The following is a 21,942-nucleotide window of genomic DNA, read 5'->3' as shown; positions in this document are numbered from 1 at the left end:
CCTCACACCAGGCGTTGTGTTTGTCCAGGGAAGAGAGAAGCAGCAATCCCAGGCAAGCCTCTTCCACCTGCAACCCTGCTCAGCAGCACACAGGCTTGATGGGACACGCAGCATAATGGAAACTGAATCCATTCAGTCCCAGATTCCCAGTGCCACCTTGGGATGTGCCTTCTCCAGGCCCTGCAGCCAAGGGGAACCTTAACAAGAATTTTGCCACGGAGAAAAACGAAACACATAAACTTATCGGTTTACAGAAGTTTTTATTGTTCATTAAGGAAGCTTTTGTGCAAAAAAAAAAACCAAAAAAAAAAGAAAAAAAATCAAGACAATGTTCTTTAGAAAGCAACTGCACAGTGTCCCCCCAGCATGGCTCAAGCAGGTCAGGTGCCACGGTCCACAGGAAGGGAGAAAACTAAAGGGACTCCCAGCAGCAGCACAGGACTTCCCCTGGTTCACCTTGCCCAGCATGAATCCTTCTAAAAACCCCAGGAAAATAAAACCTTCCTAACCTGCCAATGCAACCCCACCTCCCTCCAAGAAAGATCCACACCATCCAGTTTAAAACATCGAGTTCCACCCTCATTCCATGGTGTCACACAACCCATCCCTCCAGGGCAGCGCTGCCGCAGGGACAGAGCCCATCTCCTATCTGCTCCATCTGCCCCAGCTGGGATACACCACCAGAACCACTGCACAAGTCTGCCAGGACAGAAAGCTGCAGGCATTTTATGTCTTTAGGGGAAATTTTCCTCTTTTTTTTTTTTCTCTTAACGCCATGAGAGCTTCAGCAGTCAGGAAACAGGGGAGTACAACCTCTGTTGCCATTTGTCAGCATTGCCCAGGCTTTTAGTATGCACACAGATCAACCAAAAACCTGAAGTCCAGTGGTTTTCCAATTAAAAATACTCTACTTCCTGCTAACAGCATTGTTACTGGAGCTCCTGCACGCCCCACACACGACAGGAGCAGCAGGAGTAACCAGCATCCTTCTGAACAGGACTGGAATTTTCAAAGCTCCACATCTGCCCAGCTGCTCCTTCCCAAAGGTCTCCTCAGAGCTACTTCAGTGCCTCTGGCTTTGGGAATTAACTTGATCAGAAGTGCACACCAATGCAAGGTCCATCCCAAGCAACACAAGCAGGATTCTCACCCCCCAGGACCCTTCACATCAAGGGCCTGCCATGTTCCCAGGATAGCAAGCCTGCCTTGAAGGCTTTTTTTGGGGGGATTTTAGGTCATTTAAGTGGAAAGGCAGGCTGTCAAGTGCACCAGCAGAGCTTTAAATAGCTACTTTAGCACTCCTACCACCTGCCACCTCTGCTTGCTGCATTTCCCAACACAAATGGGAACTCTGGGTAACAATTCATACCTCGTTACTCACAGGGGTGTCAGTGAGAGAGGGTGGGCAGCAGCGGGAGGTGCCCCCAGACCTCACAGCACCTCTCAGGTTTTAGACTGAAATATGCTGTGAGAGAAAAAGCAGAATCAAGGAACAAACAGGTTACAATAAAACCCGTTTTTCCACAGATTCCACCCTCAGTGCTGAGCTCCCTTTGACATATTCCCAGCTCCTGCTGACATGATCCTCCCTCATCTTCCAGTGACAGCTCATGCCACCTCCTCAGCACCCAGCTGGCTGCTTGTGGGAAGCTGCAAGACCAAGCAGAATTGAGCAACTAGGATAAGAAAAAAGGGAGTCATTCCTCAGGTACACCAGCATGCTGCAGGAAACTGACATCCCACTGGACTGGGCTTGGCAGCAGGACACCCCTGCAGTCCAAGGAAATCAGAAGGATGTGATCAAAGGCTGAGGGAGGGTTTTCCTTAGCTATAACAACACCATGAGCCACAAGTGTGGTCACTCAAATGCAAAAGGCTGATCACTCAAATGCATCTTTTTAATTACCAGTGATTTTGAAAGCTAGCTGGGCACACAAAGCCCCCTCCTCTGCATCTGCAGAGCTTTGAAAATTCCAGCCAAAAGGATTCCCAGATTCAACATTATCCCTTAGAGTTCCCAGACACAGAAAATAAACATTCCAGCCAGATGTTAAAAATGCAAAGCATGTAAAATCTTCCCAATGCTGCCTACAGAAAGACATTTGAAAGTTTAGTTGCTATCTTGCTCTTTTTTTTTTTAATTAAAAGATAAGAGCCATGTCTCATTTCACCATCTCTGACATTCCTCCCACAACATAAACACTTCAGCCCTACCAATTAAAAAAAATCTACAACACACTGACTATTTTTAGGAGCATAATGGGTTAAACTGTACAATCAGAAATATCTTTAAGTCAACAATGAAAATCTGATCCTTCAACAGCAGCACTGCTACAGAAGAGTTACAACAAAGGAACTTGAAGGTCAAATTGTTAATGAGGCAGAGAGGAGGGACAGGTGAGATACAGCTCTCCGCCAACCTCGGCCCACATTTCCTAAGAGCCATGGCAAACTTTCAGAACAGGAAATTCTTCTTCTAGTTCCACACATGACGTTTGCAGTGATCAACAGCCTAAAGGGGAAGAAATAGCTGATATTAGTGGAAAAAAGCCAGTTTGCAAACAAGCAGCTCAACACCTTATCCTGAGCCAAGATCTTGGGAGCAAATTTGTTTTCCTTACAGTAAGTGATTTCAGAGAGGACTAGAATAAATAACATTCTGAGCCACATCAGCCAGGAGCTTTAGGAAAGAAGGCTGATGACCCTTAACCATAAAGGCCTGGCAGAAAAAGCAATACTGGAAGCCAATTTTTAGAACCTGCTGAGAGACTGTGACACGGTCTGTTGGCTGCAGGAGCACTGACTAAGTATAAAGCTGACACTGTACAACTTACTATAGATTCTGAAATACTGGCACACAGGTGCGGGTCACAAAAAGAAGAAGAAAGTCAGCTTTGAGAAAGCTAAGAGCTGTGAAACACCCTCTAATCAAACTAGTACCCTTTTGCTTATTTAGAACTGGAGTTCATCCACTTTGAAGTGCAGTAAAAGCCAAAAATAGCTCAGAAAGAGCTGCCAGAGGTCAGAAGGAAAGCGGAGGCAGAAGCTGCTTTACGTACGTTGCACTGAGCAGCAGTGTCCATGTTCTTACACCAGTAGCCCGGACCCCAGACACAGGCATCATTCCCCAGGAGAGGCTCTTTAGCCGACTCACAGACTCCGAGTTTCTGGGAAAAGAGCAGCAGCACAGTCAGCACCTTCCTAACTGCAGCAAGAGAGCTCAAGCCCAGCCTTATGTCTGAGCTCCCACACCAGGGAGTGTGGAAGCTGCACTCAGGCAGCTGCAGGAGCTCTCACTGAGGTCACACCTGCAGCTGAACCAGCGGCCACATAACCTGAGCCAGGGCAGAGTTAAGTTACTGGAACTCCTTCATATCAAGTCATGAAAAACAATCTTCTAGAGAGGGACTTTTCTCAAGAAATGTCACTTTCCCTCCCACCACATGGAGGGCTGTCACTGAACCTCAGCAGTGGATACCCCTGGCAGCTCCCTGCTGCTGCCCTGCCTTGTGCTGGGCTGGCAGTCGGACAGTTGTCCATTCAGGAAGCCCCAGGCCTTGCACAAGGGGCTTGCTCCAAGCATTCAGTGTGCTGATTTTGGTTCCAGCAGAGTTTCTGCATGCTGGGCACTGAAAGGTACCCAGGACAGTAGGCAGGACTGCCTCAGAGCCTGCCCTCAATAAAACCAATGCAATACTCACAGTGCAAACAAAAGTGGGATCCATCACCTCTGCCAAGAGTTGCACAACCACGGGCTCATACTGTTCCACAAACTGCACACACTGTAACAAAACACAGGGTGAGAGATTCTCCTGCTGGAGCCTCTGAAAGCAGAGGAATGTGTGGTCTGCAGCAGGCAGGCCTGTCTGCTACCCCAAACACCCCAACAACACATGCCACAAGGACAAAGCAGAGGCTTGAGCTCTGCACATGGCAAAGGAGTCAGGCACTAATCACACAACTACATCATTCTTTCTGCTAGCTCATACCTGCCTGCAGCTGTCTGTAGACACGCTATGAGGAGATAAGGGATCACAAGGAAAAGAACCAAACAGGACAGGTTTGGGAAAAGAACTAAGCAGAAGAAGCTTTGACTGCAAAGCTTCATTTCTGATCGTGGAGATCACGCCTGTATCAAGAGGAAAGCACACAGAACGAGCTGGAGACAAACTTCCTGAGCAGGACAGCAGCAAGGACTCCCAGGCACTTGTACTCAAGTTATTCCCTCAGACAAGGCAGCAGCAGGAGCACTTCCTGCCAGAACAGCCTCTCTCCCTCTAGTGGAGACGCTGGCTCCAGAGCTGAGGAAGACACTGCTGCTCTCAGCAAAGACAAACAGCACCAATTAATAAACCAACCACAGCTATTAAACAGCCTCCCAGCAGGAAGAGCTGTTCTACAGCTGCTTTAAAGCTCCTGTATTCTATCCCCAGTAAACTTACAAGTAGCTGCCACTTGCTGACACTCAGCAGCCACCTAATAAGATTGTCAGGTAAATCTCGATATCAGTGGTCTAACAGGTGTCCCACAGGCTGGAATTACACCAGCCTACTTTCAATTACTTCATTAATCCCCTGAACAGGATCAGTGGTAGGAAAAAAAAAAAAAAAAAAAAAAGCCTTCAACTGTTCCCACCCACTGTTCTCAGAGGATTTCCAGGCAAACCTTTCCTGACTGCAAATTAGTACAACAATCCAGCCAGTCAATTCAGATCCTCAAAAGCAGACATCTATTCAAGGGCCTGCCAATTCCCAAGGATGGGAACTGAGCAAACCTAAGCCCCCTGCACCCCAAACTCTTTCCAGCCTTTAGCAGAGAAGGCTGTTACAAAAACCAATGAGAGAAGCTGCTCTCTAGCTTTTCCAAGTACTTTGCAAGATGTTCCTGCCTACAGCAGGGGGGTTGGAATTAAGATTGGCCTTTAAGGTTCCTTCCAACCCAAACCATTCCAGGATTCTGTGTTTCATCCTTCTGCTCATCTCCACCTGCCCTGCCCTGACTGGAAGGCAGGCTGCCACACTGCAAGGTCATTCAGCTGCCTCAGATCAAGCCCTTCTCCCCCCTTTTTTTTTCATTTGCTCTACTGGACAGGAGAAGCTGCTGTGCTTTGGTGCTAATCAGTAAAGGGAAAAACCTGTGAAGGATCAGGTTGCTGGACACAAGCCAGTCCCAGCTGCACCTGTGGACAGTTTGTCTCCAGCCAGAGACAAGGCATTTGGCCAAACACGGAGCTCTCTGTTAGGGGTACCTGGACATTTATAGCAGAAGCAGAGACACTTGAGAGACGGACCTAAAATTAGCATATAGACAAAATATCAGATGAAACACTCAGAAAATGAGGTTAAGCATAACTGTCACTGTTAGGACCTGTGTAAACCCAACAAATCAACAGGGACAGCTCCCAACCACCAAGACCATGGCTTTTAGTCTGCCCCCTGCACAAATACCTTACCTGTTCACTGACAGACTCTGGCAGGAAGTGACAGACTTTTTCCAGTAAAGCTTCGATTTCAGCTGTCGTGGCATTCTTCTCTAGCTCTTTGTCTGCATAAGCCACCACCATCTTGCAGATATCACAGAAGCCACCTGCAGGTTTCACTACAACTGAGAAGGAAAATAAAAACCAAACCAAACATCAGTGCTTGGGTAAAGAGAAAGAGAAGAAAAGAGGCCGTATCAGCAGTGTCCTCAAAAGACATCTCATCACAGGCGAACCAGCTCATTTTGAACACCACAGAACCCTCATCACCCACCTGGCTGCTGGGGAAGCTTGCTGGCTGCACAGCATTTCAGCATGGCACACACAGCTTCAGGATTTGTTGCCTCCAAGAGCATGTCAATCACAGCCTGGCCATAGACCTCGATGAAGTCCTTGCACTGGTCCTTGACGCTTCCCGGGAACAGGCGGCAGACCACCTCCATCTCATGCACAATCTCCTCCTGAAGCACAGGGCAGGAGGAGTAAATGAGGGACAGAATTTTTGACTGCTCATAAGCACACCTGTTCTGTCCCACCCAAGATAGAAATGTTGCTGTTGTGAAAAGAGGCAATAAAATTGACTTTCCTTCCCCTTTCAGTGCAGCCCTATCTCAGGAAAGCCTAGGAAGGGGTACAATGCCCATCACTCACACACCTCTGTCTTGTTGCTCTCCAAGAGGCCAGTCACTTCCTTCACCATGGTCTCACAGATCTCACACAAGGAAAAAGTCTTCTCTTGAACTGAGGCCTTCTGAGTACACAGAAAAAATACACACACAATAAATCAGCACCGGACCACATCTGACAGGGACAATTCCTAACAGCATTTAACTAGCTGCTCACTTTGGGCTGTATTCAAAAGGTCACACAGAACCTAAAACCAACCTCAAAGGTCTCAGTAAAAAGCTTGGATGAATGAACAGGCATTTCATATGACTAATTTTCAGACTACAACCCCCAGGCTGTACAAGGAGTTGAATTTAGTAGACATAAAGAAATAAGCAATCCCACAGAGACAGAAGTCAAGGGAAATATATATAGTGGTTTTTAAAATACATTCATAGAGGACAACATTTCCTAGAATTGAGAGCACCCTCCTGTTTGCAAAAATACCCTTTGGAGAAGCCAAGGTGATTCTTCAAACTCAGAGCTTCAGCATTCTGACTCTGATCCCTCATCTGCACATGAAGAGTGCTGCCCATTTTTAAAAGGGATCAAAGCATTACTCCAAACAAAAAGCAAAACACAAAGTGAGAATTTACATTTAAGGTGCCACACAGAACTGCTGGAACAAAAGTTCCCCTTTCAATCCTGAAGCATTACCTTGTAGCTGTGCTTCAGTGTAGGCTCTGCTGTTCAAACAAATCAATCAGCATCAGAAACAAGACAAGGCCAGGAATTTATATGCAGGGAGACTTGAACTGTGCATGAAAGCTCATTTTTTTCACCTAGCTTGTTACACTAAAGCAAAAAGGAAAGCAAAGTACAAAAAGCCCATCTTACCTCCACAATTTCCATTTTCACCTCATGAACCACCTGAGCTGGCACCAGAGGCTGAAGGGGAACAGACTTCACAGAAGAACAGAACCCAACCATGGCACAAATGTCCTTTGGTTGCTGGAAAGAGATGTACAAGGATAGTTTTTAAAAGTGTAGAAGTCTCTGCCCTTTCTACAGAGCCTGTGAGCTGGCACAGAGAGCAAAATTTTGAAAGGCTCCAACAGAACTTAAAGTTTCATGACTACTTCTACTTCAAGTATTGCCAAAGCATTTGGTAAGGTTATAGGCAGGACAGCTACTGGATGGAATTTAGCAGTTCCTGTTAAAGAGGAAGAGGTTAAAAACCCCATTTAAAACAACACATCCCATGAACCACACCTCGCAAGCTCTTCAAGAGGAGCTGACTTAAGAGCTACCAACACCAGAACAAGCCACCAGCAGCAAGTCAGAGCTGCATCCACAAAGCTGCTCCCCAGCTTTAAGTAATCACAGGAGAGGGCAATTATCCTGACTTCAGAGTTCACCCAAAAGCTGAAAGAGAAGCCTAGAAGAACCTCCTTCCTCATCCACAAACTACCTTCTTTAAAGCTGCCAGAAACATCACATTCTGCAAACAGAAACAGTTTCTTGCATTACTGAACACAGCCTACAAGAAACAAAAGTTGAGCTTGTTAAAACCCAAGTCTAACTATTTGTACTGCAACAATTGAACTTGTAGTGCTCTCACAGTAAGAGAAAACAGCAAACAGAAACCAAGTCTGTAAAAAGGCTTTCTTAGTCAAAGAAATACACTCTTCATGCATTTCTTTTTTGGAACATAGATTACTAAACACACAAAAAGAAATGCCAGACATGAGGAAAACCATTCTAAGGAGGACACCCAAAGTGAAAAGGGCTGTACAGAGTGAGACACAAAACTTGCATTTTCCCACCTAAAGCCTACTTAAGCTAGAAAAAGACACCCTTGACTGTACAAGTAATTAGAACATCACATCTCACCGTGTTCCAAGCTTCCTACAGCAGAGGCTTATCCCAGAGTTAATATTAATACATCATGCCACAGTCTCATGCACAGGCAGAAGCAGCACCTCAGAGACACTTCTGTGCTGCTTCAGACTACTCCAGGCAGCACCTTTAAGTCAAGCCCTTTGGTTCATGCATTGTAAGAAGCAGTTCCAGGTATTAATGTTACAGCAACACCCACATACACACATGTTCCCTCACAGAGGGGTGACAGACACAAGGTCCCACATGAAAAGCCCAAATTCCTCTAGGAAGCCTTCACCTTTTCAGTTCATGTACTTCAAAGATCTATACACTGTCCTAGATTTAATGGTTAACCAAGGAAAGACCTGGGGACAGCTTTGTTCTAGCTCTTTTGAGCCCAGACTTTAAACCAGCAGCTGTCAGGAGCCACTGGCATGCTTTTTTCACGTCTATCCTTCTTCTGTAAGAGGGAGGATATTTTCTGCTCTACTGGCCAAAGCATAATCCAGTTGAAATCGTAGCACAAAGTGGTATCTGGAGCTGGAAGTTGGACTGATGCACTGGAGGAAGCCTTTAGTCTTTCTCCGTTTTAATCACATAAATATCCCTTGTATCTGTCAGCACTGAGCACAATCACACCAAGTGTACAGCTAAGAGAGCAAGAAGTGAACTACAAGCCCTTTAAGAGCAAAGGGTGAACTACAAGCAGGCTATCACCACAGGCATGTTGCTCACCTACCTGATCCTTCTGTTGACAGGGGAGATTGGAGACAGAGGAAGGAAGGAGAAATTGAAGATAACAGTTAAGAGAAAAAAAAACATCAAGCACTAGGAACTGCATATATTCTTTCCACAAAGATAATGGAATATGACACAGTCCCCACCCCAAAGATCCTCAGCTACAGCAACTCACATTTAACTGCACAGTGCTAACCAGCATTATTCATCTGCAATTATTAAAAGCAACCTGAGGAGGACTACCTCCAGAGAGTCTGGACAACACTCAGATGCACACAAGGGATAGTAATATTCCAATTTCAGGTATTAACAACACACGGCATTGCAATGCTTAGAATGAGAAACTGTTGGAACAAACATTGACTTCCCCCTCAAATGTTTAAGAAAAAGGATGAGCTTCTAAGTAGCCTATAGCAACTAGGAACAAAAAAAGGCCAGCCACTGTGTTGCCAAATTCAGGTTCAAGCCACACAGTCACCTGTAATTTGTCATGCCACCTGTGTGGCATCTACAGACTGCTCTAAGGGAAGGCTTAGCCATTTTTTTAAAGGCTCTCAGCCCTCTGGATAAAGAAGTGCTATGTATGAGGCAGATGTAAGCTGCTGCAGAAGGTACCACTCACTTTCCATGGCTCCTGTCAAGAGCCCAGAGAGCAGGGACCTTCAGACAGCAATTCCAGAAGGATGTGTAGCCTTGCTTTCAGGAGACACCTTATCTCTCACACGTGAACTAATTTTGCAATACTGTGACAAAGTCAACTCTTACATCCTTAACACAGCATTTGGGGGAGGGGGAAGTGGTGTAAGCACAGGACTGAGATAAAAGAATATAAAGGAACACGAGTAATGTATTTTTATATTTCAAAATATTAGAGTGCCTTTTGCACTGAAGAAGTGGTAATAAAATGGAAAGAAACATGCTAAAGAAAGCATCCTGCAACTGAAATTACTATCCAAAAAACACCAAGTTCAAAGCACTAACACCAAGACTTAGGGAGCAAGGGCTCTCCCCGAAGTTTTACAGCAGTGCATGTTTCCTGTTTCCAAAGAAGTTAGATACACAAGCCAGAAAAATTAACTGAGAGCAAATAGTGCACTCTGCTGATCTTACCATGTGCATCATCATCTGGATGGCCAAGTCAGAATACTCAGAGATGTAGGTCTTGCACTGCAGAAAGTGGGAAAAGAAAGTCTCATGACAACCAAACCACTCATGCTGTAGAGTTCATCTAGAATTTTCTAATACAACTCAAAGTATTTATTTACCTGCTCTACTGCATAACAATAGGTCTTTCAGAGCTTGGCCCAAACACAAGATGGCATTTCAAGTTACAAAACTGCTGCACAGGTAACTGTTTAACCTCTTCTCATCCTCTCAGGGCAAAAAGCCCCAGCCCCCATTGATACAACCATGTTACCCACCAGACCATTTTTGTGAAAAAGGCCTTTAAGGGCTAGAAGCAATCTGGAGTCCTCCTGCTCCTCCCCAGTCCCACACATCCCCCACCCAACCTTCCTGACCACAAAGTTTACAATTTCACTGTTGCTATTGTTATACTGTGTTAACACATGCAACAGCGTCTCCTTTGTGATATTAAATAGAGAATATGATCAGGGGATTAAGGCACTGAGCAAACTATTTTATGGTTGCTTACATGAACAGAGTTTTACAATAACAAAGGACAGTTTACCATATCAGACATCCCAGGTCCCAAACGGTCACACTCCTCCTTGGCATGAGCAACCAAAGACTTCACAAAAGAGGAGTTTGTCTTCACAGCTTCCTGAACATCAGTGACCAGCTGAATGCAATCCTGGCACACATCCCCACTCGCCTGGACAAAGAGTGAAAGGAAACTCAAGTTGACACAACTTCACATGACATGTTTTGGAAGCTCCTGTTACTACCAAGTTTTACAAGCTATTCTGAGCTCTGTACAAACCTTAATAAATACTCTGGAGAATCCTTTGAAGCCTGAACTATCAGGGAGATGAGCTAGTGCTGCTGTGTGCACCAGCCACTAGATGGAGATTAGGTACCTACTTGGCCCCAAAGCCCAGATAATAGTTAAGATACCCAATCTTCAAATCTCTTGGTTTTGTTACAGACCACAGTGGGGAGGTTTCTAAATCTGGCATAGATCTTACCTGCTCCACCCACAGCAGCTTGTTCTCAGCCCACTCACTGCTCAATTCCCACACTGCTGCTTGCTGTCAACTCAGCCTCTGCACCCAAGTTCATTGCCTCATCTATTCCCCTTTGTCAGCTATCTGTTCTTTTCTAATCCAGTCTGTCAGCCCTTCATTCAGAGACAAACGAATGCCCTGAGGGGCACAGCTCGAAGGTTGCTCAAAATCTGGGAGAGTTGTTCTTCCTTTGAACCCTGGTGCCATGCCAAGCTTTCTCTCAGAAGAAATTGTTTCCAACAAGATCTGCTTGATTACCACAGTCCTGTATGGCAACAGCACAGCACAAGACTTGCCTTTACACACTGTAGAAGATTATACACATGGTCTATGCTAGAACACCCCTTAGTCCTAGGCTTACCTTAGGTTTCTGCTTGGACTTGTCCTGAGGGTAAAGGAGAAGAGGCACGTTAGCCATGAATGGAGATGCCAGCTCAGAGAAATCCAGCTCTGGGATCTTGTTGGTCTGGAGCTGTTTCTGGAGCTTCATTGCTGCAAGGTGCTTCTGAAGGGACTGGCACAGAGCAAGGGCACTGCACACAACCTCAGGTTTATCCTGGGGGAGACAAGATACACACATAAAGCTCCAAACTGATGTCATTTTAAAAAGTTCAGAGTAGAGTCATTCAGCTGAAACATTGGTAAGACAGGGAAAATGTTTCGTAGCAAAGAAGGAGTCTTCAACCTAACAGTACCAGCAGTACACAAAGGACTGAAGGATCATATGCAGAATCCGAGGCAGAAGAGAAATTCTGGCATCAAGAGGAGCACAACTTTTAATACCAACAGCTGAAAATCATTATCTACTTACCAGCTCTTCCTTGATCATATCCATGATAACTGGTAGGTAGGAATCCACAATTTCTTTGCACTCAGAGACGAGGCCTGGGTCAGGAAGAAACTCGCACGTCTTTTCCAAGTAAGAGCGGATCTCATCCTATGAAAGATGAGGTGAGCAGAGACAGATTATATCTCTCTCTCAAATGCTCCTTCCATTCCCAAAATGCACAATACAAGCACCTCGGACTCAGGTAGGTCCAGGTAGCAACAAGCAAACCTAGAATGAGGTTCTAACTATACTAGATACATTTTCCCCACTTCTGGGCCTTCAATGAGACCCTGCCACAGAACAAACGTGTCATGCTGCTTGTGTGGCCTGCACAGCCCAGCCTTACCAGAACAGAACACTAACAATTAGGAGGAGAAAGTGAACTTCTGGGCTCATGGGACAGTGACTTGTTTGTATACAAAGTCCTCACCGGTTGACAACAGAAAAAGGGAAGCAGTGCCCACAAACCAAAATAAAGGCCAGCTGGTGTAACCACCCACTCCTAGAGACTGCAGTACTCCACCTTTTAATATTGGTGCCCCACTGACACAGGAACAACTTTATTAAGCATCTACAGTCAATCAGGGTTGTGTTAAGGCATGGGAGGCTCTAGAATTTGCTAATTTCTAAACCAGCAGAGGCTGTTTAAAAGCCTTTCCTCATGCACTCTAGCCCCTTTCAACATCTGCTGCTTATGTTAGGAAAACAACACAGACTACTCTTCCACCCCCTCACCACGAGATCTTGAAACCAAGCAGTGTTTTGGGGAGAGGAGAAAAGGAGCTCTGCCTACCTCAGTGCCATTATCCTTTAAAACTTTGCCAGCAACCGTCACAAGCTCCTTACACAAGTCACAGGGAATACTGCTCTGGAGAGAGAAGCAGAGAGTTACTTGGAGAAAGAATTAAGTGTCTGTGAGAGCAGAGTGTGAACAACGCCACAAAGAGCAAACATTACATCAGGAATTAAGGAAGAAATACTGCTTGAGGCCAGGGTGGGAAGAGGTATTTTCAAACAAAGAGCATGTCCAGCTACAGTTTCATCAGTAAACCAACGTTGTATGAAGAAGCTGGCATGCTACCACTTGTTCATTTCACCTCCTCCCAGCCCCTTGAAATACAAAGCTGATTGCCCCAAGACACCTTCTCCTTTTACCTTTTCCTTCAGAGTTCACAGTTGCTAGAAATCTTAGAACATTTCAGGCTGCTTCAATCATTAAGTAATCACAGTAGTAAGTAATTGTGCTCTGACATTCCTCCCTTCCCCTACTTTTCTTTAAACTAAAGTATCTCTGCCCAGACATAGCCAATGTGGACTGAATGCATCTGTAAGTAAAACACCCATTTCTCCCCAAGAAAACTGTGAAACAATACCCAAACTACAGCTACACCTAGATAGCAGCCCTCATATTTAGTGCAAAAGCAACATGAAAAGCTGCACTAAATGTAACATTTGTAATATTATCTACTGTCATGCCTTCCATAATTTAGCATATGGTGCATCTTTCTGGGAATTTTAACCTTTGAGAAAGACCTAAAGAAATACACAGCTTTTTGTAATAATTGCTCAGGCTCAGAAAAGACTCCTATGAATTAGGAGTCAGTAATAATAGAGAGGAACAAGTGAAATCCACTAGCTCCATTCCATACATTGCTGGGTGATTGTGCAACAGGTCATGGGAGAAGTCAGCAGACAAGTTGTGCAAGGCGGAGCAGTGAAAAGCAACTTCTATCCAGCACCCAAATTACGGCTCAGCAACCTCGGCAGAGTCTGATGTAGCACTTGACTCCAATCTGAGACTTGAGAAATCTTCCTCAGCGTGTGGCCAGCAGCCACCTGAGCCCCAGGTGGGCCTGGGGGCTCTCAGGGGCTGGCACTTACCACGGCAGGCTTGTTCCAGACGTTCTGCTGGCAGTGTTTGACTGCCCCACACTGCGACGCCGTGCGAATGCTCTGGCACCACACCTCCGGCCCCTTGGCGCACTCCTTCTGCCACAGCACAGGGCTTGCCACGGCTGCCAGAGAGAGCAAACTCAATCAGCCCTTCCAGCTGCAAAAATAACACCTGTTTATTCATGTTTTTAAGGACATTTCAATCCCAAGCACAGGTTACAGAGTCAAAGAAAAAAAAAAAACAGAAAAGCTGTAAAGGTTGAACTTCCCGAGTCTCAGCACTTCAGCAGTCCATTCCCCCATCATCCACCTTTCATAAAAACCAATTTAAAATCCCAAAATACAAGAAACCTCCCTTTGCTTTGCACACAAGAACTACTAGATGATTTGAAACAGAAAATCTGCTCATTACAGAAATCTACCCTACAGACAGCTGATTGCCAAAGCTACAAGCTCCCTGTTCTCCTGCCCTACTGGCACTTCAGCTCTGAAGCAGCTTGTGATTGCTGTCTGCACTCCTCCTCCCACATGGAGCATCCTGTTCTCACACAGCAAGTGACAGAGTGAGGAAAGAAATAGATAAGGAGCCACAACAATTTTATAGGGTATTGCATGCATGACTTAAGAGCAGGTACAGACCAAAACACTGACCATAAACAGAAAGCTTTAAGAATGTTCTTAAGGAATGTTCTATCACACTTTTTAAACCCACTAAATCTATTTAGACTTCCCTTTTTTTTCTTCTTGGTCAGGTCTTCAACCGTGTACGGAAAAATCTGTGGGGGTGAAAAATGTACCAGTTCTTTTTCAGACATTACCTCCCATCCCATGTGGGACTGCCATGTAACCTATAGAGCTTTCAAGTAAGATACAGAATATCTTTTCTGGACACAAGTACTGGTAAAGACGTGTTAAGTATCGGCACTATGAGCAATCAGTAGGACAAATGAATCAAATGTATGTTTCCACTGATTTCCAAGCTTCTTTTTTTTTTTAACTGTGCAGTCTGGACCTGGCACCCAACTTCTCTCAGTTTCTAAAACCACCCTATATGTCAATAAACTCTGTTTCTTCAGGAGACAATGCCCTACATTGCACTAACCAACCAAGAAACAACTCCTAAAATCATAGAGCAGGCAGGCTCCGAAGAAATACACCACGGTCCAAGCCTACAAGGCACTGCTGCAGAACTTCACAAAAATTAAAACAAAACATAAACCCAACCTATTAGCTGTACAGATGTTCTATTTACATCAATGCTGTTTGCACATCACAAAACTCTAAAATTACACTGTCAGCCACAAGGCAGGAGTTCAGGTGTTTCATTCCTACGAAGCTTCTGGTAAGGTTACAGCAGATGAACAATCACTTTCCAATTTCTCATGCCTTGCTGTAGGCAATTAGAGGATCGATTTAAAGCTGAATTACCAGTGTATCTACAAGGTATACAGCCACCACTCATCCAACAGCCAGATGAACGCTGCTTTATAGGTGGCATTCTGCAGCCTTCTCAGCTGCTGATTTATAAAGCCTGTTTACACTGGACTTCAGAGGAATGACCCATTTATTTTAAGAAAAACGTGCTTTGCATGCCTGATTTTTTTTGCACAAGAGCTTGAAGCTTGTCAGCCTCTGTCACAGTAAAAAGCCTTCATTGCATATTATTCTTGAGCAGGGCAGCACACTGGTACTGCCTGGGAGACTGCAGGAGTAAGACTTGAAAGCTTCTAACAATGTATGGTTAGCAAAATATTTACAGACTATTCTAAACTCCAGCATTATTGATCTGGAAGCCCTAAGAATAGTTAATTTTCAAAGTCAGAGTGGCCAGCCAAAGAGCTGGCAGCTCTGGCAGGGCGACAATAAACAAAAATACACTTGGTTGAGGGAAAGTTATTCTTCTCTTTCAGATGAAGGCTCTGGAAGGCAGAGTCAAGCTCTGAATGAAGTCAGTCAAGACCTGGACTTTAAGCAGTGGAATCAAGGATTCCCAACTATTTACAAGCACAGCTTTTAAGCTATGTCTTTATCAAAAGACAATTACTCCTCCTACATGGAAACACACTGTAAACTACAAAACTGAACTATACAACTCCAGTAATAGTTATTGCAAGCAGTCTCTCAAACTCCTGATTTAGGAGAGTGTTTTAAAGCCAAGCAAAAGCATTCATGCTGTAACTGGCAATGGTTTGATCAGGCTCCTAGAGAGCTTTCAGGTTTTATTTTATTATTTTAAGATCCTGTCACTGTATGACTTTTCAGATCTATACCAGCTTCAGCACAACATCCTGTTCCTTCTTCCTCGCAGCCTTAATAAAATCATTATTACATGTATGGCAAAAATATCATGCTTCAGATTTATTTTCAGTTACCAGGTTTGCTGGCTGTGTGTCAAGACAACTCTAAATTTTATGTTTTCAGTACAGAACTTTCCAGTCAGACAGCGACTAAACAAATTTGTTTGTTAGGGCCACACGTGGCTGGCACATTTTAGAGCAGCTACAGAACAAAGATGACACAAACTAATCATGGCTTCTTTTCTGACACCTTCCACAGTCACTTCAAACATAGTTAAATTCTTACAAGTTTGTTCTGTATTATAGGGAAATACTTTTGTTTGAAATATTACATCTAATACGAAAGGATACACCTTCATTGCAACAATGAAGAGAAACAAAAAGAGAAACAAAGCTAAAAAAACTCTGCATTTATTCAGATCCTGCAGATTCAGAAAAACAACAGCTGGAAACTCTCCACTGTTACCACTTTTTCCCTTTTAGCTTGCTCTCCTATTTAATCATGAAACAGAATTTTTCCCTCATATATTAACTTATATTACCACAAAAGCACACATGCCAGTAAAGTGTGTTAAGATTTTCTGCTGTCTCAGAACAAATAGTTTTGAATTTTAACTCTTCCCTCCAAATAGCCTTTGCTCCAAAAGGAGTGAGACCTTAACATGGTATTTCACATCCCCAGCACAGCAACAATCCAAGAGAAAGCAAAGCACCTCAGTTACCTCACAAAGATGGATAAACCCAAGGAATTACTTGCTTTGTTATCTCTGCCATCTCTTTATTTTATATATTGTTCTTTACCTAAGGTTATCCAATTTAATAGATTTCTCCTTTCTCTGTAGATCAGCTCTCAACAGTCACATGTCATGCCCACCAAGACCTGTCCCCTCCATTTCCTGAAGTTCTTGCAAGCCACTGTTTTTAGAGCCTCAAATAAGTTTATCTCTGAAGGCCAAGGTGTTCCACTGGCTTCTCCCTGCCTGAACCACTTCAGATGTGCTTTACCAAGTTTATCCTAACACACAAACACAAATTTGGAAAGTAGAGGTGATGGTCTGCTCAGAAAATATCACCTTCTCCACTTGGCTTACAGAGCCACGCATGTGAAAGCACAGCCCAGTTCTTCTCTCCAGGAAACAGGAACCTAAAATGAAGGAAGTTTATAACATCTGGATTACCATTCTGCAAGGACAGCTACAGGAAAATTGCTGGGCAATAACCTTTCTGGGATAACACCTTCCCTTCCCTCAAGCATTTGTCTCACTCTTCTTCCACTGGAGAGTCAGTCTGAATTTTCTCCTCTAGATTATCTGAAAAACATCCTACAAAATCCCCTCCAAAGCTGCACTGAAGCTACAAATGAAACTTAAAAGTTAACCTTATGTAAGAGTTAACCTTATGTAAGAGTCAATGAAGAGGGATTCTGAGGGGGCAGACCAGATTCCCTAAAGAGCCAAAGGATGAACCAGAAAACTACCATCCAGAACACAAAGAAATTCAACCTGAAAACTCCAGCCTCCTCCAAACCCAACTGCTAGAAAAACCCTTGGTTACAGACAAATTAACCTGTAATCTGGGGGAAAAAATCCTTTTGTGACAGTCCAGCCTGCCTACACGTATTAACCTATTCATCAGGAAGGATGTTACTCCCAGGCTGTCCTACTTGCAATGCTAAAAAAAAAAAAAAAACCAACAAAAAAAAAAAAAAACATTATCTCCCAGAGACACTACAGACTACAGACCAAGCAAATGCATCAGCCTCTGCCATCTGTGCTCTGCCAGTTACTGGCTTTTCCCCATGTCCTTTGGGACTTGCAAAAGCAAAGTGTGTTTAAGTTAAAGTCAAGAAGGATCAACTTCTCTTCACCAAAGTTTACAAAGTGTCAAGAAGTGAAGGAGTGACCCCAGCCTGAAGTTAATCTGAAGGGCTCGATACTCCACAGCCTCTCTGGGCAGTTAATGAGCACAACTTCAAAAGTTGTAACCACATCACACACCAGTGACTCTTGCCAAAGGGCTCCTTTGCCTCTGGATTAATGAGGCAGTGAAGTGACCATAACATTTGAGGGATTACAGAAAATCTGAATTAAAAATGGAAGAAATGTGGCTAGCTGTTACCAGCATTCCAGTTAAAAATAAGTCTTTGTCTTCCTGTCAAATATCCACTGATGAAAAACCAAGTATGAAACATTACTAACTAGCACAATGTGCAAGAAATGAGTTTGGAGTTAACACTACAACCAGGCTCTTCCTCAAAGTTGGGAACTCATTCTCATTTTGGCATACTGCCTCGCCTTCCTTTGCTTCCCTCACCAGAACACAAGCATGGCAAGAGAAGCTCTGTGTGTAGGTACAAGCAAAGTTAAAGGGAGAACTGGATGAGCTGGGACAGTAAAAACACCTCTGCTGGCCCAGTAAATTGTCACAGGTAACTGCAAAGGTTGCAAAAGAATAATTTCCAAGTTGGCCAGATGTTGCCAAGCAAGGCCTGACTGCTGCCTTTGATTTTCCTATGGCAGAATCCAGAAAAGTGGATGTTCTAGGGCACCTGGTAGTCATCAGGAGTAAGTGGCCCCATGCAGTATGCTAAGATATTCCCATAAAGTTATGAGCAGCATTGTTCCCTGCAGGAGATGCCTGTAAAAATAATCTAAAATGTTTGGGGCATACTTGTGGTCCATCTCTATTCTTTCTGGTTTTGTTCTGAGTGTTTTTTGAGGGGACACAGGACAGATTTCATGTGAGTCTGCAGAAATCCTGTATTTACCATTATTTTTTCACTAGACAAATATATACACGGCACAAAGACTGGGAAAATCTGCTATCAAGTAACTGAAACCAAACATTGCCCCATGACCAAATATAGAGAAGCACTGCCCTAAAATACATACATACACTTCAATGCAGCCTTTTATAATTGCACAGGAACTCTGATATTTTAGTGGCAGCAAACAAATTGCATTTAAAAGCTGCTCCATTAAAAAAAAAAAAAAAAAAAACAAACAAAGTGAGTAAATCATTTAAGAAAAAAGAAAAAAGCAAAGTCTATTTTTATGTGGTAGAGTTCTAAGGCGTTGCCCCAACCTGCTTTGAACAATCAGATCTACATGAGACACTGAAACAAAAACCCCTGTCAGGCAGCAGTAACTGGCCCTGCTTCCCCCCCAGATACAAAACCAAGATGTCCCTGCATTTTATACCAGAAAAGCCTTCCCTGAAATAGCAGAGCCCAACCTCCTGGGGAGCCTCAGCTGACATCAGGTGACACATCGGGTTTGGTGACAAGCTCCACTTCACCTCGGTGTTCAGAGGCTGCCGGGGCTGCAGAAAGGCTGCCCGGGGCTAGGGCAGCTCTGCTGGGAAGGGCTGGCTCAGCTCCTCCAGACACAACCAACAGCAACCCTTTCTATTTATACCTGCCCGGCAAACAAGGAGGGGATTGTGCAAGGGCAGGTTTACACAGGGCACATGACTGCTGGGCTATCAAAGCACCAGCTTCGCTATGTGACAGCCTCTAAACAGTCCAAGAAAACACAGACTTTATTTCTGTATCATCACAGCACTCTTTAGGTCAGAAAAGACCTCCAACATCAGCAAATCCAACCTGTGACCAATCACCACCTTGTCATCCAGGCCTGAGCACTTGCTGGTACAAGACACCTTCCACTCTTCTCCTAATTTAATCTGCAGCAGTGGGCTGCACCAGCCTGGCTTTTTTTTTACTTTTTTTTAGAAACCACATTCATAGCAGAACAAGCTTGCAAACTACAGAACAGTCCAGTTATCTGCTTTATCCATATCCTCAAGAAAAGTCAAGCCCAGCTAACTCGGCCTACAAATTTCCTGTCCCCACACGTTCTGACCAGTGTTTGCTAGAGGAATGACACATTAACTTGAATTTGCCTTCCTTACAAGGTTTTAAGTCTATTTTAGGGTTTACTTTCTAATTCAGCAAAAGGGGGGGAAATACTCAGTTAAAAAGAAACCGGGTCCTGCTTTAATAGCACACGCAGCTTTTCTCCTCCCTGCCTGGCCTCCAAGACAAGGAATAATCAGAGTGCACATCAGTAGTGCGGAGATGCCAGGACCTGTACACCCTGCTTTAATTCCTCCGTGTCTCCCTTAAAGGGAAGATGCACAGAAGCTCTGTAAGTAGGTCAACCAAAAACCCTCACGGCCTGTAAGGCAGCCAAGTGACTCCATTAGGATCTGACAAGGCTGGCTGAATTTTTGCACAGTTAATTAGCAAGCTCGGCAGACAAAAACGGTGTTTCAGGCTGTCACAGCAAAATCTTCAGGAAAATCTGCACGGTAGGTGAGGCAATGAGCACTCATAACAGAGCCCTGGTGAAAAAAGACAGCTGTTTATTTGTGTTAAAAGAGTGATTTCCTAAGGAAAAACAGGCCTGACTAGTCTCCTAGTGCCCTCAGCTGCATGCCATGCCTTTAACAGGTAGGCCAAGCTCATTGCTCTCATTGCTGAACTGGTTTCTCATTACAATTTCCCTAACCACACTAATGGGAAAGCTGGTGGATACTTCAAGGTGAAGCCTTTTCACTTTCAAAGCACAAGAAACTGCAATGATTTCAGCGATTTGGAAGTAGTCCCAGAAGGAGTGGCAACTGATGGCAGCTAATGCAGTGCAGAGCAGACTCAAAGGACACTAGGAAAGCACATAAACATGTAGAGTGAAAGCTGATATTTGCTTTCTTGCTTCCTGCCTGAAAAGTCTGAGATAACCCATTAAATAACCCATTAAACTGTCCATATACCAGCATATTAAATATTATCAGTATATCTAGGGGAAAGTGTCCCTGTCCTCGGCAGAGGGTTGGAACTAGATGACCTTTAAGGCCCCTTCCAACCCAGGCCATTCTATGATTTTATGACATTAAAACAACAATAAAGTACAAGACTGACACAAAATCATGAAAAATGTCACAGGATTATTTACTGTACTGTGCAATCTGGTTACTCCTATGGTCTTTAAACAGCCAGTTGGGTTTTTTTTTTTTTCCCCACTAACTTTTGAAATACTGCAGGTTAAACTCGTGAGCAAATAAGCTTTAATATTAAATAGTCTAATTTAGAAGAAAATTCTCAAAGTAACTGCCCATCCTTACATTTTGGACTTTCTAGCTATTCCATCCCACAGCCTCAAGGTGTATTACCACTCGTCAGACTATGAATCATTTCTGTATGTCTGTCAAGCTTCTGCAACGTACAAAACACAAGCACTGCATGTCCTAACCTCGAACCCTACAGCTAAAGGGAGACGATCATCCACTCCCCCCATCACCTTCCCCTCAGCGACAACAGGTAACGAGACAGCGAGCAGCAAAACCAGTGGAATTTTCCACACGGAGCGGGAGATCCTAATGCAAAAACACAACAGCAAAGGCAACCTCCTGCCATCTGCAAGAGGATTAGCAGCCGTCTATCCGTGCAGCGGCTGCCGGCAGGAGGTACAGCCGCTCCGATGGTCCGAGCTGCCCGGCGGGGCTCGGACGTGGCTCCATCGGGAAGTCCTTCCCACCACGCCGGGATTAGCCGCATCCCCGCCGCGACTCCCCCTTCCCCCTGCCTTGCCCTGCCGCTATTTTTGGGCGATTCTCCCCCCCTCAAACACAGGCTTCCCATCACTGCCGCCCCTTGAGACGCCCACTTCCCGCACGCTCCCTCACGCTCCCGGGTCCAGCTGCGGGAATACCGACAGCGTTAGGACCGGCCTTCGCCCCCTCCGCACTGCCCTCGTCCTGCGCACGCTGGGCGCTCAGAGATCCTCTCCCCGAGCCCGCCGGGGCTAAGCTGGATGGGGAAGGGGCTCGGTAGGCGGAGGGCAGCGCTTACCGGCGGCCAGGAGCCCGAGGAGGCTGAGGAGGAGCCCGAGGATCAGCGGCCGCGCCATGGCTCCCGCCCCGCGCCCGTCTGCAATGCGGCGCCGCCGGCACCGCCCGCTCCCGCCCTTATATAGGGGCGGGCCGCGCACGCGCGCACACAGCCACGCCCCCCGCGCACGCGCAGTGGCGGGG

The 21,942-nt window shown here is 45.0% G+C and overlaps 1 protein-coding gene across 2 annotated transcripts; it reads right to left on the bottom strand.

Annotated features, from left to right (window-relative positions):
* Positions 1–240: 240 nt before the first annotated feature.
* PSAP (prosaposin) lies at positions 241–21,918 on the bottom strand. Of its 2 annotated transcripts, XM_072930826.1 has the most exons (15): positions 21,761–21,918; positions 13,601–13,734; positions 12,513–12,587; positions 11,702–11,827; positions 11,252–11,446; positions 10,395–10,538; positions 9,815–9,871; positions 7,557–7,625; positions 6,983–7,096; positions 6,135–6,230; positions 5,754–5,940; positions 5,453–5,604; positions 3,702–3,782; positions 3,060–3,167; positions 241–2,512 (listed from the first exon to the last, which is right to left on the bottom strand). In XM_072930826.1, exons 1-15 carry the CDS (start codon positions 21,816–21,818, stop codon positions 2,477–2,479), a joined length of 1,632 nt encoding a protein of 543 aa, XP_072786927.1. In that variant the 5' UTR covers positions 21,819–21,918; the 3' UTR covers positions 241–2,476. The 2 variants fall into 2 exon arrangements, with proteins under 2 accessions (XP_072786927.1, XP_030131492.4); XM_030275632.4 differs by lacking the exon at positions 7,557–7,625.
* Positions 21,919–21,942: the final 24 nt, after the last annotated feature.

The sequence above is a fragment of the Taeniopygia guttata genome, chromosome 6 (assembly GCF_048771995.1).
Source record: "Taeniopygia guttata chromosome 6, bTaeGut7.mat, whole genome shotgun sequence".
Lineage (NCBI taxonomy): Eukaryota > Metazoa > Chordata > Aves > Passeriformes > Estrildidae > Taeniopygia > Taeniopygia guttata.
This window is presented reverse-complemented; position numbering and strand designations above follow the sequence as displayed.